Source organism: Aspergillus nomiae, assembly GCF_001204775.2.
Source record: "Aspergillus nomiae NRRL 13137 chromosome Unknown contig00080, whole genome shotgun sequence".
NCBI classification, from domain to species: domain Eukaryota; kingdom Fungi; phylum Ascomycota; class Eurotiomycetes; order Eurotiales; family Aspergillaceae; genus Aspergillus; species Aspergillus nomiae.
In genome coordinates, this window is record NW_015378135.1 from 2285 (window position 1) to 17388 (window position 15104).

At 48.7% G+C, this 15104-nt stretch overlaps 5 protein-coding genes across 5 annotated transcripts; 2 read left to right on the plus strand and 3 right to left on the minus strand.

Moving 5' to 3' along the window:
* Positions 1 to 5154: 5154 nt before the first annotated feature.
* ANOM_004150 (oxidative DNA demethylase) lies at positions 5155 to 7160 on the minus strand (the record flags this gene model as incomplete). Its single annotated transcript, XM_015549407.1, has 2 exons — positions 5155 to 6913; positions 6997 to 7160. The coding sequence occupies 2 exons, from the start codon at positions 7158 to 7160 to the stop codon at positions 5155 to 5157; spliced, it is 1923 nt and encodes a 640-aa protein (XP_015408406.1).
* Positions 7161 to 7814: 654 nt separating this feature from the next.
* On the plus strand, positions 7815 to 8588 carry ANOM_004151 (uncharacterized protein; the record flags this gene model as incomplete). The annotated part of the gene is made up of 1 exon (XM_015549408.1): positions 7815 to 8588. One exon carries the CDS (start codon positions 7815 to 7817, stop codon positions 8586 to 8588), a length of 774 nt encoding a protein of 257 aa, XP_015408405.1.
* A 281-nt stretch (positions 8589 to 8869) lies between these two features.
* On the minus strand, positions 8870 to 9689 carry ANOM_004152 (uncharacterized protein; the record flags this gene model as incomplete). Its single annotated transcript, XM_015549409.1, has 2 exons — positions 8870 to 9286; positions 9342 to 9689. 2 exons carry the CDS (start codon positions 9687 to 9689, stop codon positions 8870 to 8872), a joined length of 765 nt encoding a protein of 254 aa, XP_015408407.1.
* Positions 9690 to 10338: 649 nt separating this feature from the next.
* Positions 10339 to 11664, minus strand: ANOM_004153 (LLM class flavin-dependent oxidoreductase; the record flags this gene model as incomplete). Its single annotated transcript, XM_015549410.1, has 1 exon — positions 10339 to 11664. One exon carries the CDS (start codon positions 11662 to 11664, stop codon positions 10339 to 10341), a length of 1326 nt encoding a protein of 441 aa, XP_015408385.1.
* A 1711-nt stretch (positions 11665 to 13375) lies between these two features.
* Positions 13376 to 15082, plus strand: ANOM_004154 (putative allantoate permease; the record flags this gene model as incomplete). The annotated part of the gene is made up of 4 exons (XM_015549411.1): positions 13376 to 13597; positions 13648 to 13756; positions 13807 to 14348; positions 14450 to 15082. 4 exons carry the CDS (start codon positions 13376 to 13378, stop codon positions 15080 to 15082), a joined length of 1506 nt encoding a protein of 501 aa, XP_015408404.1.
* Between the last annotated feature and the right edge of the window lie 22 nt (positions 15083 to 15104).

Genomic DNA, 15104 nt, shown 5'->3' on the forward strand with positions numbered 1-15104 from the left:
CTCCCGTCTCGGACCCGATTACCCGATTACAATCTCTGATAGAGCGACAACAATGCCGGCGAGGGGGAAAAGTCTCGGCCGTGACAGCTTGGAGCGGGGTGAAATTGCATCGGGGTCAACCTCATCGGAGCGAAGCTATAATTGGCTAAACAATCACACTGTGGTGATGTCCGTTATGGGGCTGCAGACCTCATGTGTGTGACAGGGCAGGGATATCGGGACGAGTTAATATCCCAATTATCGACTCTCTGGGGCGATGAGAGCAAAGTCTGCTCTTCCCTCCACGCCCGAGGAGGGGGGGGGGGGGAAATATTCCCCTGTCTAGCGCCATGTCCCTGACACGCTAATTGGGTACCACTTCTGCCTTGTCATCTACTTTAATAAGGTGATGAATTGTGGTGCATCAACGACCTGCCTGTCTTGGTATAGGCCCACTTTTAAGGCTTGCACATGGGTCAACACGGAGCCAGGTGGTCATGACTTGCCGAGTTTAGAGTCGCGCTGAGCTTGCGTCTCTAGTTGCGATAAATACTCCGTTAGCGCTTTACTCCCTGTCATGGAGAGTACTCAGCTAGACGCTGACGTTCGTTTTTTTCCACTACTGAGGCGGCGGGATGAGTGTGTGGTGGGATTGGTCACTCCGCAAAGAAAAAGCGAAAACTATAGTGGCCCTGACAAGAGGCCTTGGTCTGGCCATACGTGAACACCTATACTGGCACTGCGCCGTGTCAATAGATAGCAAAAAGAGAAATGGTGAAGGTCGTGCCCGGGATCGAACCGGGATTACAGGAATCAGAATCCTGGGTGCTAACCATTACACTACACAACCACTTGTTGTGGCAGCTGGGGAGGTTTTAGTACTATGAGTCTAGACTCTTAACTCCAGTGGTAAGGTAAAAAGCAAAAAGAAACGCGAGGTCGTGCCCGGGATCGAACCGGGATTACAGGAATCAGAATCCTGGGTGCTAACCATTACACTACACAACCCTTGTTGTGTGCAGCGGCACCGATTCTGACCTCTAGAGCCAAAACTGCAAGTGAAATACGTAGTGCATGTAGAAGACACGTTGGTTTTAGTAGATACTTGGTGCACACTATTATGCTGTAGCCGCTATTCTACGACAGCAGGGTTTTTGCCTTGCTAGCCTCGATGGCATGGAATCATACGTTTAGGGGTAGATAGCCTCCTATAACTTACCCCGATAACATGGCGCATGATTTGATCACCTCTGCGTAGAATGTACTGGCAGTAGGTGTGGCAGAAGGTATATTGCTCCCATTATTTGGACAGCTTAAGAAGTGTTTATTTATGTGAATGGTTGTTTGATTCAAATTTCTTACTGTGCTGTTGATATGTGACAATTACTGTTGGCTCAGTAAAGGTTAAATTAGCTTTAAGTTATTGCCTTGTTCCTTAGGATCACTAAATTCATAGTTATAGTCTATAGAATAATTGATGATTGGGTTTGTACTGATAACTATAGTGTTTCTTCTACTTGGGTGGTATTTATTTTTCTTAAGGACCAGAGTTGCGTTTAGACTGATTGAACTGCTGGTACTGGCTACTAGGAACACATTAGTACCTGAAGTACTATTGTCAAGAGCATGGTCTCGCCATATAACTTCTAGATACTGCGTACATTACGTTGGGATGCGATGGATGAGACGAGTCCGGATGATCAGCTGTTTATCCACTCAATTTACAGGTATACCCCCAGCACATTTTGTATGAGTGGTATCATGATAAAGTGGCGAGATTGAGCCCTTGCGGTCTACATAGTTGGCTGGGGCCTTTCAGCTGCCACATAGGGGCTACCAGTTTTATTTACTCGTCACGACTAGGAGTCGTAATAAAGCCATGACTAGCCCTAGCTTGGTAGATATGCAAGCTATATGGTGCTACCGTGTACAGGTGAACACCACCACTTGATAGCTCTCAAACAGTCACTTTGCTGAGCCATCCCCGCCCTTCTAGTTAAGTGCCCCCACCGTCTAAAGCTCGCCTACTCTGTCAACCAATGCCTCCTTTCTGCCTGTGGTCAATTAGGGGATCTACGGAGTAAACGTCTTGTCCGATGGAACGCCACGCGGAGTCAGTGCGCCCCCGTCCATTATATGATTCATCACATTTCATGTACTTACCAGCCTTGGCGACCTTTCTTGGGTGTGCTATGATGGGGCATCCCGGTATTTACTTCCGATAGCCAGAACATAGACTCTGGTCATGTCAAATAAGACTCTGGTGCGGAGATCCCTTCTCTGTGTACAGCCTTGACCGCCGGCCCAGGGGCTTGGAGATGCATCAAACAACGACATCTTGGTGTCAACATCCGTCAAGTTGATAACTGTAGCTTGGTTGTTTTATGGTTCATCGCTCGGGTAACCTCGGGAAGGTTTCCAGTCCTATGCTTCGTATTATTGTGGAGGCTATAGCATGTATTCGTCGCTTGGAATCTGTCCTCTTCTTGACGATGTAGAAGGTTGGTACCCACAGGTGCGACCTGCTGCTTGGTCTACTAGTGATTCCCTGACTGCATGTCGTTGTATTCCAGGTTTCATCCGGGTAGGTAATATTGTGGAGGGATCGTGGCAATAAACATAATATGGGGTCGAGTGTATACATCTTGTCTGGGTCTTGAGCCAGTGCTGGTGATTTGACTGATTCATGTATATATTTCAGGCGGGATGGGACCAACCAACAGAAATACGCTGGAAAAGATTAACATGCGCCTGCAACGTTTGTAAGTCTGATGTCTAAAGTAGACTTGATTATGTATACATGGCCCACAACCCAGCCATACCAAATTTTGATTATATTCCTTATGATACTTGATTTGGCATTGGTACTGGACTGTGAATATAGTAATTATGTATTTTTTTTCATATATCATTTTATGTACCAACTTCTCAACAACCAGCGGTTGTGTAGTGTAATGGTTAGCACCCAGGATTCTGATTCCTGTAATCCCGGTTCGATCCCGGGCACGACCTATCTTTTTTGTCTCCATTCCATGTTCCTCACCAGGGAGACACTGTATCTTTTTTACCCCATACTTCGCTTCCTCTTTTTGACGCCTACCCTTATCCGCAGAGCTGGCAGGCAGATCTCTACGGCTCTATCGCGCCATGAACCCTCCGTATCATCCCTACCCGCTCCCATCTATGTCAGGAATATGGCACCTCAGAATACTATGGCATCACCTCCAAGCCTTCTATTCAATAGTATACTTCAGAAGCACCAATGCTACAACACAGCCTCTAGAGCAATCTAGAACCAACCAGCCCCGAGTAGATAGCTGAACATAACCATCCATCGCAAAAGCCACCATTCTTAACATATTAGACTTGAAACTATGCTGCCTGACCATGAATATAGAATCATTCAACCTGCCATCGTACCTAGAGTTTCGCGTATACCATCTTCAGCCAGGTCTCACCAATGCAGAATGCCCACGATCCAGCCCTGAACCTAGATATATTACAATATATCAAACTGCGGGTGACGCACTGTCAGTAGCAGAGTGTCATTGAATTTCTATCTCTATACACCAACTCGTCACACCCTTACCTCCTCTCTACTCTTATTTCCTTGGCTGGTATAGCCTGTGCTGTATGACTACGGGTTATCTGTCCATGGTCCCAGACAAGTGTCCCCTGGCATTTTACTAGTAGATACTCCAGCACAGCTGTCAAATTACTCTCTTTTATACCACCCTATCTAGACCTTTATACCGCACCAGACAGGGTTTAAGGAACTAGCAGTACCATCCTCAGCCCTGACAATACACTACCATCACACTCTAGCCCCAAATACTAGTCTCACCATTCACGAACACCCCCAGATCGGACATGAATGGATGAAAACTGGTCAGACCATATACACCAACACTAGAAGGGTAGACACATCCAAAGAAGAGCTACCCTCGACGAAGAGTGTGGATAATCTTTAGTATCTCAATGTTACCCGTACCCGTAAGCGGATTTACTTCCATTGTGATATGTTGGTAAAGGCCCGGCTATGTCAATTGTCTATATACATCAAACCAAGGAGAGAACATACAAGGAACTGAATTCGATGGTAAACGCACAGCCTAATAGTCGAAGAGACGGTGTGACAGCCAAGAACTATGTTAAATATAGAGCTATCAAGCTGAGATACAGACTACCCTAGACGACTCCACCGAGCAGTCATTGATAGCCGGTGTGACATACCGCCCTAGGAGAAGACAACCGACTCACGTTAGGTAGACACTGCACTGTATGCATACCGGGTGATCAGGAAAAAACAATCCCATCAATCACTGCTGCTGGGGTGATCATTCAAAGGCAAAAAAAGAAAGCCAGGTCGTGCCCGGGATCGAACCGGGATTACAGGAATCAGAATCCTGGGTGCTAACCATTACACTACACAACCGCTGGTTGTTGAAAAGGCTTCTCTTTTATGGTATACCAAGGTAAACAAGCTGTGGAAGCTTGAACGTTCTACAAAAGTGCCCGATGTTGGACTATATTTGTTGACAATAATGTCGCAGATGACACCATAATGCGCCCCTGTGAATATACTTCCATGTATATAGTCCAGTGATTCGTAAGTCTGCAAATGAAAGGATCAACAGAAGTCCACCACAAACTTAGTTTCCACCTTAAGCTGAAGTCAATGCATGCTTACATCCATCGATACACAGCTAAACTAGTGTTAAGTGGGGTGTTTCACAGCCCAGACTTTGTTGTGTAACCTACTGGTCGGGCTTGTAATGATCTAGATGCTGGATGGGGTTATTGTAAAACAGCCTGAACGTGTAATTCATGAGAAATGTACGGCATGAAGGAGAATATGTTGCCGCCTGCTCGTGAACTAAGTTGGAGATGCATATGGTCTATCGTCGTGGCTGTGTGCATTGAGGTAGCCCGTTGGCTAAGCCACTTAAGCGCCTGCTCGGTTCTATAGTTGGGATACAGATTTCGCCACTGGAGATCATCATGTACTGACTCGGACAGTGCATCCATAGTAGGCAGCAATCATTTGAACGGTGCAGGAGTGAAACATTCGGTCTATTTTTGTCATTTGGGTGGTGCCCAATGCTTGATTCGTGAAGATAGTAAAAGTCATTGTATATACAAACGGACAAATGAGATTAGCCAAAAGATAACATTTTATTCCTCGTCAGCTTCCATCTCGTCGTCCTCGTCGTCCTCATCGTCGTCATTAAACTCCACACCCATCTCACCGGTGATATCCCACCGGTCTCCCTTGGCGGCAGCGCTGACGTACTTGACAAACTTGAGGGTGCCGCTGTCGCGCAGGACAATGCTCAGTCGGTTCCAGCCAGCAGATGTGCTGAATAGGATACCGTCATCTTCATCCGCGGCGGCAGAACGGTAGATGGCTGCGTCGCCCTCCTCCTCGTCGTCCCCAGCCATGTAGAGCTCGTAGCCACCCACGGCGGGCTCCTCAGCGTCACTCTTAGGCTCCTTCTCCTTGGGCTCGGCCTTCGGCTTCTTCTCGGACTCGTCGTTCTCGCCATCTTCATCATCATCATCCTCTTCGTCATCCTCTTCCTCGTCACCCTCCTTCTCCCATCCTGGCGTAGGAGTCAGGGACAGCGTGAATTCCAACCGAGGCTCTTCACCATCGTAGCCGCTGGCTAGAGTGTAGTCTTGTCCGCGGCGGAAGCGGCGTGCCATAAAGTCGTAGCTTGTGAGACGTTCCGCACCGGTAATGGCGGCGAGCCATTTGCGGAATGCAGGGGAAGGAAAGACGTCGTTGAGCAGCTCCTGAAGGGGGCTCTTCTCGTCCTGTGCAGCAGTTGAATGCTGCAGGAACATGTAGCGCTGCTTGTGAGGGGGGCGGGCGACAGTCCATCCGGTCTGTGCCTGGATCTCATCTGAGGATTGAGGAAGTGTCTTTTTCTCCTGCTCCTCGATATATTCTCGCACGCGGGCAGAGAACTTCTCTGACAGGAACTGTTCCAAGTTGAGCGAGGACTCGTTGGTGAATGTCTCCGACATCTCCTCCGCGATGTCTGGGGTGAGATAGGATGGTGCGATGTATTGGATCAAGAAGTTGAGATCGGCCTCGGTAAATTCGCTGCTGGGTTGCTCCTCCACTTTGCCTTTGCCTTTGCCCTCAACCTCTTGCGACTCATTCTCGCACACGACCGTCTTAGGTTGAGGGAGGTCGTAGATGTCACCGCGTCCCTGAAGCTGAGCGAGACTGCTCCGCTCGGCAAGCTTTTCCTCTAGGCCCTCCTCGTAGCCGTCTTCTCCCTTCTGGGGAATATGGAACCATCCACTGATGGCCATACGCACCCGCTTCTTCGACCTGTCCTCACCCTCCTTGTAGTGGTAAACCTCCTCGACGTCATGGAAACTCTCACCGGGCTGAACGGTGAAGAAGCTCAGCTGGTTGAAGGCGGGCGGGATGCTGAGACTGAAGTCGGGACTGGGGATCTTGACGTCCTCACCCTCTGCATCCTTCTTCGTGGTCGTGGGGTACAGGCGCAGTGCACCACCCCATTCCGCCTGCCAGGGGGTGTCGGGATCAGTCAAATACAAGATGTAGCTGACACGTCTGCTTCCAATGACATCGTCATGGCACAGAAGATGGCATCCCTCGTTGTAGATGTTGATAGCCATATCGGTCTTGCGACCACTCAGCTTGCCCGAGCCAGTCACGGACGACAGGTACTCACGGAAGCGGGCGGAGTACATGGCGTCACGAAGCTTCAGCAGGGAGGGGAGTCGCGACAGGGATGCATCGTCCAGGCCATCCAGGTTCGCCAAATCTCCGGACTGGAAGATCTTGTAGATATCGGTCTCTTTCTCGGTGAAGTCCAAGTGTTCTTGGATTTCGTTGCGGACCGCGCGCAGCAAGGAAGGCTCGATTAGGGGATGGATGACTCCATGCTTGTACCTTGATTGATGATCAGCATTCTACACATGTGGGTTTTTCTTTATTTTCGATGTGTGGTTGCGAGAACTCAGGTGTCGACGTACGGTGCGGACTCGGCGTATTGCTCGGTATACTTCTGCTGCTCCGAGGGTTCAAACAGACCATCGCGGAATCGCGCAGCGGCTTCTTCGCTCGTCAATGCCCGTCTCTTGGAATCTGGCTGGTCACTGCCGCCCAGCGATTCTCTTCCTTCAGTCTTGCGCTTCATATTGTGTGATGTGAGGGGATTGGAAAGAGAGGAAGACGGAGAGAATATCGGCCTGATTAGGTTTGGGAGAGTCTTTTTTTTTCTCTTCTATTTTTTGGGCGGTGAGTGGTTCAAAGGCAGCGATCAGGCCACAAATCAGGCCATTTTCAAGAGTCAAATTAATTACTTGATATAATTTTGTTATTTCTTAATTAATATGAATAAAAAAATATACTACTACAGAGAATTCCCTTCTTTGGTTATTTTTCTGGTGAGAAGATCTCATTTTTGGTAGGTTCAATAATGTTGATAATGTGAGTCTCAACAATTACTAACTGGTCTTTTTTACTTGGATAGAATTTAATAGAATATACTTGTACGTTCGTAATGACTATAAAAATTACTAAAAATAACTGTTGCCCTACAATAGAAGAAGCATCGCATGGAAATGTGTACCTGGAAAGTTGAGGGTTAAGTTTTGACTAAGAGGATTCAATAACTGGAGGGCGCCTTTTAAGACGTCATCAGCCGATGAGCATAAACAACATCAATCAATCAATCATCCACCACCGCCACAACCACAACCCGGCCACGCGTTCATCGTTTTTATTCTAGAAATCAAACAGAATAACCCTAATCTTAGCGTCCGACATCCACATCGACAACTCAGGCACCATGCAGCCCACTCAGGACAATGAAAGCAATCCGAATGATCGGCCAGGGACTCCACCGCGCCCGCCTTATTCCCCCGTAACTCCGGTCTTCGCTCATCTGGCCCCAGTCCTAAACGCCTCCACGCCCAACGGTGCGCCATCACATCCCATTGTTCCCCCGGCCTCGTCGCCGTCGCCAACGAGTCGCACTGGCGGTGCAGCAGCCTCGCTTCCTACGACACCGGCCGTCTTTGCGCCGGAGCCTGCTGCCGTGCCGATCTCGGAAAGCGAGAACCCCGATGCGATCGCGTTGCGGTCCACCATCTCGATACTACAGCTTCAGAAGCAGCAGAGTCTGCGCGATATACGGACACTGGACCGACTGAAGCAAGCGGCGGCGGCCGATCCCGAGGGGTTTGCGCGCGAACTGGCGGCGGGAAATCTGTCCGCGAAAGACCCGGGAGGTTTCGTGAATTTCACGCATGATGAGGAGGACGAGGATGATGAGATGGGTGATTCGAAGGAAGGAGACGCATCGGGCCTGGGGACCATACCTACCCCACAGAACGTGGTACGCATGCCACCGATCAACTGGAACAAGTATCAGATCGTGGGCGAGCCGCTGGACCGGATGCACGAGGATCAACGACAACGTCCGTCTCCCGGGGAGCCTAGACGAGAGGAACTTGCGCAGCGGGCGCCGGAGCATGTTCTTGCGTCGCCGTACCGACCATTAGTAGATAAACTAGAGAATCCGGACAAAGTAAGAGGAGCCAGTAGGAACAAGAAAACATAAAGATTGGAGAAGAGAATTCTGTGATTGGTGAAGCTAGACTCTATGGTACGGTCTCATGTGAAAAGGTTTCACTTTGAGCAATAACAAGGGTAGCGTTCATTCATCGTGTCTCGATTACATGGGAGAAAGACAAGCAAGAAGACAATGATGTATGCCTGCCGGTCTGTTACATGTCGCGCTGCGAATGTCAAACTAAATTAGGGAACTTTCGGTCTAGCCGGGTGAAAGAAAGCCATGTCAGCCTACCACAGCCGGCTGTGGAGACTAAACGGAGGGGATATCTACGAGAGAGTCTTTCTAAACTCCTCCATGTCGGCGATGGTCTTCAGGAGTCTATCGTGCGCCAGGCTAACCCTGTTGTACACCACCCTCGCCTCTTCCAGTTCTTCTTCAACGGTACGATCCTCGGAAACCTGCAAGTTCGGAGCCGGGGCTCTTGCCTGGTATCTGGGTGTATCGGACTGGGCCTCAGCCTGATGAGCTCTGCCGTGCAACTGACGTAGTGACTTCTTTCTGAGGGCGTCGCGGTTCTCCGACTTCGCCTTAAGTCGCTCCATGGCCGCCTTGCTGACTTCATGCGCCTTTACCCATGCCTGGGCTTTGTGACAGTCCGGCTTAACCTTCTTAAGTATGTCTGCGACATCGTCATTAGAGAGGGGAGCCCCCGTAGCAGTTCCTCTTTCAGCGGTTGGGAGGTTCTGTAAGGTCGTTCAGAGAAGGATATCGATTTACATATGGGAGGTGAGTCCTTACCGCATCAACGCGAGCTCTGATCGCATGGGACAAAGTGGAATCGCTTTCGGACAGCTCGAAGGGCTCGTCAAAAGAAGCTTGCTTAGCGGCCACGTATCGAGCTCTCAACATCAAGTCGGTGGAGAAGTCATCCATGGTGCAGATCTCGCTGTCATTTTCCTCGTTCCGCTCGCGCTTGGCCTTGTTGGAGTCAAGAAATTCGGCACCAGGGGAAGGAATGGGGCGCTTCTTGGAAGCTTCGTTTGCCCTTTTTTCCATGTCGGCGTTATAGAGCCTGCGAAGAGTCAGACCAAAGAAGAAAGCCATGATGATAGTAATAAGCTGTAAGAACAGCATAGTGGAGGGCATGTTTAGTAATGATAAATGTAAGGACAGGGAGATATAGATAGAATAAGAGGGTCAGTTTAGAGGGGAGACTGCTTAGAATGAAGAGAGGTTATAAATATCTGTGTTCTCAGTACTTTAGGACTCTGTGACTTACCCAGACCTTTTGTGAGATTTCTTTGATCCCATGCTGTGAGGTAGAGATCGCGAACTTGTGGTGGTGGATAGAAGGAAGGTACGCGAGCAGGAGATGGCAAGCAAGAGGACCCCAAAGCAGTGGAACACGCCAGAGACAGTGAATAAATGAAGAGCATTCTAAGAAATTCACGCCTATGGTCTTTGTTCTGCACCTCAGTGTTCACCGGTGATATCATTCACTGTTGTGATCTTGCCTTATGAGCTGCAAAAAACCAAACATGATGTTGGTATGTATGTTTCTATTGTCAATATTATAATGTTTTGTACTTATACCTTCTATGTCTCTACGCAGTAATACTGCTCTAACTGGTAAATGTGTCATAAGCATGGTAGTACCATGTACACTCGCTGTGGAATTCCAATGAAGATCTCTAATGCTGTAGAAGGTGCCAGGTAAAGCATAAAAGCTACGTACCCATTATCTAACTGCTGCATCATGCAGATGTCGTATCCCTGACTCTATTTACATGACCCCTCACGAAAAGAAGCGATTATTTGGACGTGGAAGACCAAGGTGCTCTCTTAAAGTTGTCCCTGCATAATCCTGACGGAAAAGGCCACGACGCTGTAACTCAGGTACCAGTCGTTCAACAACGTCATCCAGCCCCTGCGGCAGGAACGGGAATACAACAGTGAAACCATCAGCGCCCTCCTCGTCTAGCCAGGTACCCATTTCCTCTGCGATCGATTCAGGTGTACCAACAAAGGCAAGCCCCGAGTAGCCACCATATCGCTGTGCAAGCTGTCGGACGGTCAACTTCTCATCCTCGGCAAGCTTCAAGACTCCAGCACGGCCTGTCTTGCTCGCATTCGTCTCCGGGATATCTGTCGGCAGTGGACCATCTGGATCAAAGCCGGACGCATCCGTACCCAGAGCAATGGACAAGGAGGCAATGGCGCTGTCGTAGTGGACGAGACTGTCGAGTTTGAGGCGCTTGGCCCTGGCCTCTTCCACACTGTCACCAACGACGACAAAGGCGGCCGGCAGGATCTTGATATGGTTCCGATCCCGACCAGCTGCCACTGCACGGCCCTTGACGTCCGCATACAACGCCTTTGCCGACTCCAAGTCCCTCGGCGAGCAGAAGACCGCTTCGGCCGTTTCAGCCGCCAACTGTTTCCCTGGCTCGGACTGTCCCGCTTGAACAATCACCGGCCAGCCTTGAACTGGCCGCGCGATGTTCAGGGGCCCTCTCACTTTCAGATCATCGCCCTTGTGGTCGAGAACATGCAACTTCTCCGGATCAAAGTAGATGCCGGTCTCTTGATCGCGGATGAAGGCATCATCAGCAAAACTATCCCACAACCCGGTAACGACGTCGTAGAACTCTCGGGCCCGCTTGTAGCGATCCGCGTGTTCCACGTGTGCATCTAGTCCGAAGTTCTTCGCAGACTCCGGATTACCGGTGGTGACGATATTCCAAGCCGCGCGACCGCCGCTGAGATGATCCAGCGAGGCGAAGCGTCGCGCGATATGGTAGGGCTCATCGTATGTCGTGGATGCTGTGGCCGCGAGTCCAATCTTCTCTGTGACAACTGATAGCGCCGAGAGTAGAGTGAACGGCTCGAAGGATGTCACGGTGTGGCTACGTTTCAGCGCCTCGACGGGCATGTTCAACACGGCGAGGTGATCGGCCATGAAGAAGGCGTCGAATTTGGCATCTTCTAGCTTCTTGATGAAGGATTTGAGATGGGCGAGATTGAAATTGGCGTCTGGATAGGCGCCGGGGTATCGCCATGCGCCGGTGTGTAGGCTGACCGGCCGCATGAATGCGGTCAAATGTAGTGTTTTCTCAGGCATGGTTTCTTACACTGGGGTTTCTGGTTATGGGCTGGATGATACTGTAGGAAAAGGAAGTTCCTGCTATTGCCAGCGGGGGTGAAAGCATTATTATCGTGACCTATATACATGTCAGGTATCTTGTGATGACAAATGTGTTTGCGGATGAGTGAAACTGAGGTTGCGATCACGACATCGATAGCCTATCGTGTGGAGAGTATTTATCTGTATTGCTCAACATGGTTTACAAAGCAGGATTACCCCAAATGAGACAAAGTGGAGTTGCTTAGGAAGATGAAGGCAGCTACAGTAAAGCGTATAGATTGAATACGTGATCATCACGTGTGTTCGCTAGGGACAATCAGCTTTTTCTTGTAAATTCTAGGTATCTATCTAGATATTTCTGACATTGATTGATTCTGAAACGATCCACAGTGTATATACTTCTTAAATTAATGTGTTCATGATGTAAGGATAGTACCTAGCCAATCTACAGGGCTTTATACTAGGACTCCGCGATGCTATAGTTCATTCTAGTTTATAGTGCTACAGTGTCCTTTGGGACATTATTATGTTTTATATGGATGTTTTTACATATTTTCTCTTTTTTATTTTCGTTTATTCATTTTTATTCTCTTTCCTTCCCCTTTTTTATTTTTTTATTTTTTATTTTTTATTTTTGTTGGAAAAAAAAGAAAAGAAAAGAAAAGAATAAAGACAGAGATCGAGGGCGACCTACCGCAATACCTTGATGCAAAGCCCTAATCGACGGTAAGACTCAGCTATATCTGTTAAACAAGTCGAGGTTTTCAATCACAAGATCCCTGGTTAATCTGTACAGGCTACTTATTATCGCAATATGAGTAGGTCATGATTATCTCTTGAACATATAATGAACAAACAGTTTCGAAGTGTTATTAGTTGAGGTGACAGAGATCGGCTTCAGAAACATGTAGATCAGTCGTTGAGCCGCCGATGCGAAAACATGATTATTAGTAGAGCCAAATGGATGGTGACTTAAACCTGGCATTTGTGATATCACATGTGGTAATTCAATAACCACTATTGCCACAGAATCAAAAAAAAGATACTACGTGCGGCGATCGACAGACCTCGTATTTGGTTTCCCTTACAGTTGCAGAAAGACTTTGGCTAGGGGACAGAGGATCTGCTTTCGGGCTGAGGATTCTAGCCATTCAAGGCACGAAGAAAACTTGCCAAGGGAATTAATTGTGATGGCCTTGAGGCCAAGAGTCCAATATCCACGGATCTAAGGCGTTGGGAACCTCAGTCTGGGGGGCCTAACATGCGAGCCACGGTGGTTGCAAGATACTGACTTGTACATGGGACATCCATGACAAGTGGGATTCTAGACGCGGTGAAGGCAATCGAATAGTCTTTATTGTAACCTCAAACCAGGATCACGGATGGTTGACATAGGATGTATATATAACCTGCATAAAAGGGAAATGCGACCCTTTTAAACTTTGGGTTCTGGAAGAGGTTACATTCTTAGTATCTGCCTTAAAGTGATCACAATCAACTGAAGGTCAATCTCTGCCTCTTTCGTTGTATATTTTGGACCCCTCTTTTGCTCGTTCCGTTTTACATTCTTGAGTTTATTTGGACTCGGCCACGTTGTCGCATCCTGTCCCTTCTTCAATTGTTCTTCATTGCTAGCATGTATTCTCACCCGGTCTAATATCATTCTCCAGAGAGAACGAGAGAAAAGATGACGGAGACAAACCGCAACCAACCGGTTGCGGACGCAATACAGGGACAAGCTACATCTTCCCAAGCACTGGACGATGCCTGGAATTTCTTGGATAAACATGGCGATGTCCAACACACTGACGCCGATCTGGTCGCGATCCGTCATAAAGTGGATCGGCGCATTTTGCCATTTATGTTTTGTTGCTATTTCCTACAATTCATCGATAAAGTGATGTATAATGTCAGTATCTTGGACCCCTCATACCAACCTCGCTAATCCCGACTCCAAAGTATGCGGGAGTCATGGGCATGAAAACAGACCTGGGCCTGAAGGGAAACAACTTTAGCAACGGGGCAAGTGCCTTTTTCATTGCATCCTTGATTGCTGAAGTTCCAAATAGTAAGTTCTTATAATCCTCCTACAAGCAGGAAAACTCACCAGAACGTCAGCATATCTTCTCCAGAAGGTCCCCCCAGCCAAATGGTTGAGTATCAATGTCATGCTCTGGGGTGTTGCAGCAGCGGCAGCGGCCGGCGCGAAGAACTACACGACTCTACTTGTCGCGCGTATATTCCTTGGGATTTTTGAAGCCCCGGTAGCGCCATCCTTGATGCTCATAAGCAGTCAATACTATACCAAGTCCGAACAGGCCCCAAGATTTACATTTTGGTTTTTAGGCCTAGGAGTAGCCCAGATCATTGGCGGATTGATTTCCTTTGGCTTCCAACACGTACATCATGCATTCGCCGGCTGGCGTATAATGTTCCTCGTCATGGGACTGATCACCGTTGCTGTAGGAGTTGCCACCTTACTTTTCCTTCCAGATACACCAATGCAAGCGAAGTGGTTATCCGATGACCAAAAGGTGACGCTGCTTCAACACGTTCGCGTGAACCAGACCGGTATTCGCAATGGCAAGTTTGATCCCAAGCAATTGCTGGAAGCAGTTCTTGATCCTCAGGTGTGGTTGTGGGCTTTGATGCTCGCCTTGGTAGGTCTATCCCCACCTGTTCGCCTCTTCTAAGTATAGTCTTGAAGGAAAACTCCTAGCCCATGGAGAAAAAGGAAGGAGAAAAGCTAACTAGCATCTAGCAAGCTGTTTCCAGCGGAGTGGTCGTGGTGTATTCGTCCACGCTTATAGCGGGCTTTGGCTTTGGCGGACCTATCTCAGCCCTTCTAAACACACCTTCAGGAATTGTTAGTATTTTCTTTACACTTCTAGTGGGGATTGGCGTCCGTAAAGCTGCGAATCGATGGGCATGGATCTTTATCTGCAGTATCCCAGGAATCATCGGCGGCGGTCTGATGTCTTTCCTTCCCAAGAGCAATCGGGCCGGAGTCTTGATTGGAATCTACCTAGTCAATGCAATCGTTGCTCCAACACCGGTAATCTACCACTGGATCGCCGCCAATTGCGCAGGGTACACAAAGCGTGCATTTACTAGTGCTGTGGTGGCCGGCTTTTTCTGCGTGGGCAATATCATTGGGCCGCAAACTTTCCAGGCAAGGGATGCCCCCGAATACCGACCAGCTAAGATTGCAGTCCTGGTGACTCAGGCCGTGGCTGGAATACTAGCCGTCGTGCTCTTTGGGTACTATGTCTGGGAGAACAGGCGGAGGGATCGCATCCAGACAACCCAAGAAGGCCAGGGTGTTGTCACGGACGAGAAGGCATGGGGTGGGTTGACCGACAAACAGAACAAGGACTTTCGTTATGTGTATTAAGTGGGAGTTATCGTGAGCGGCA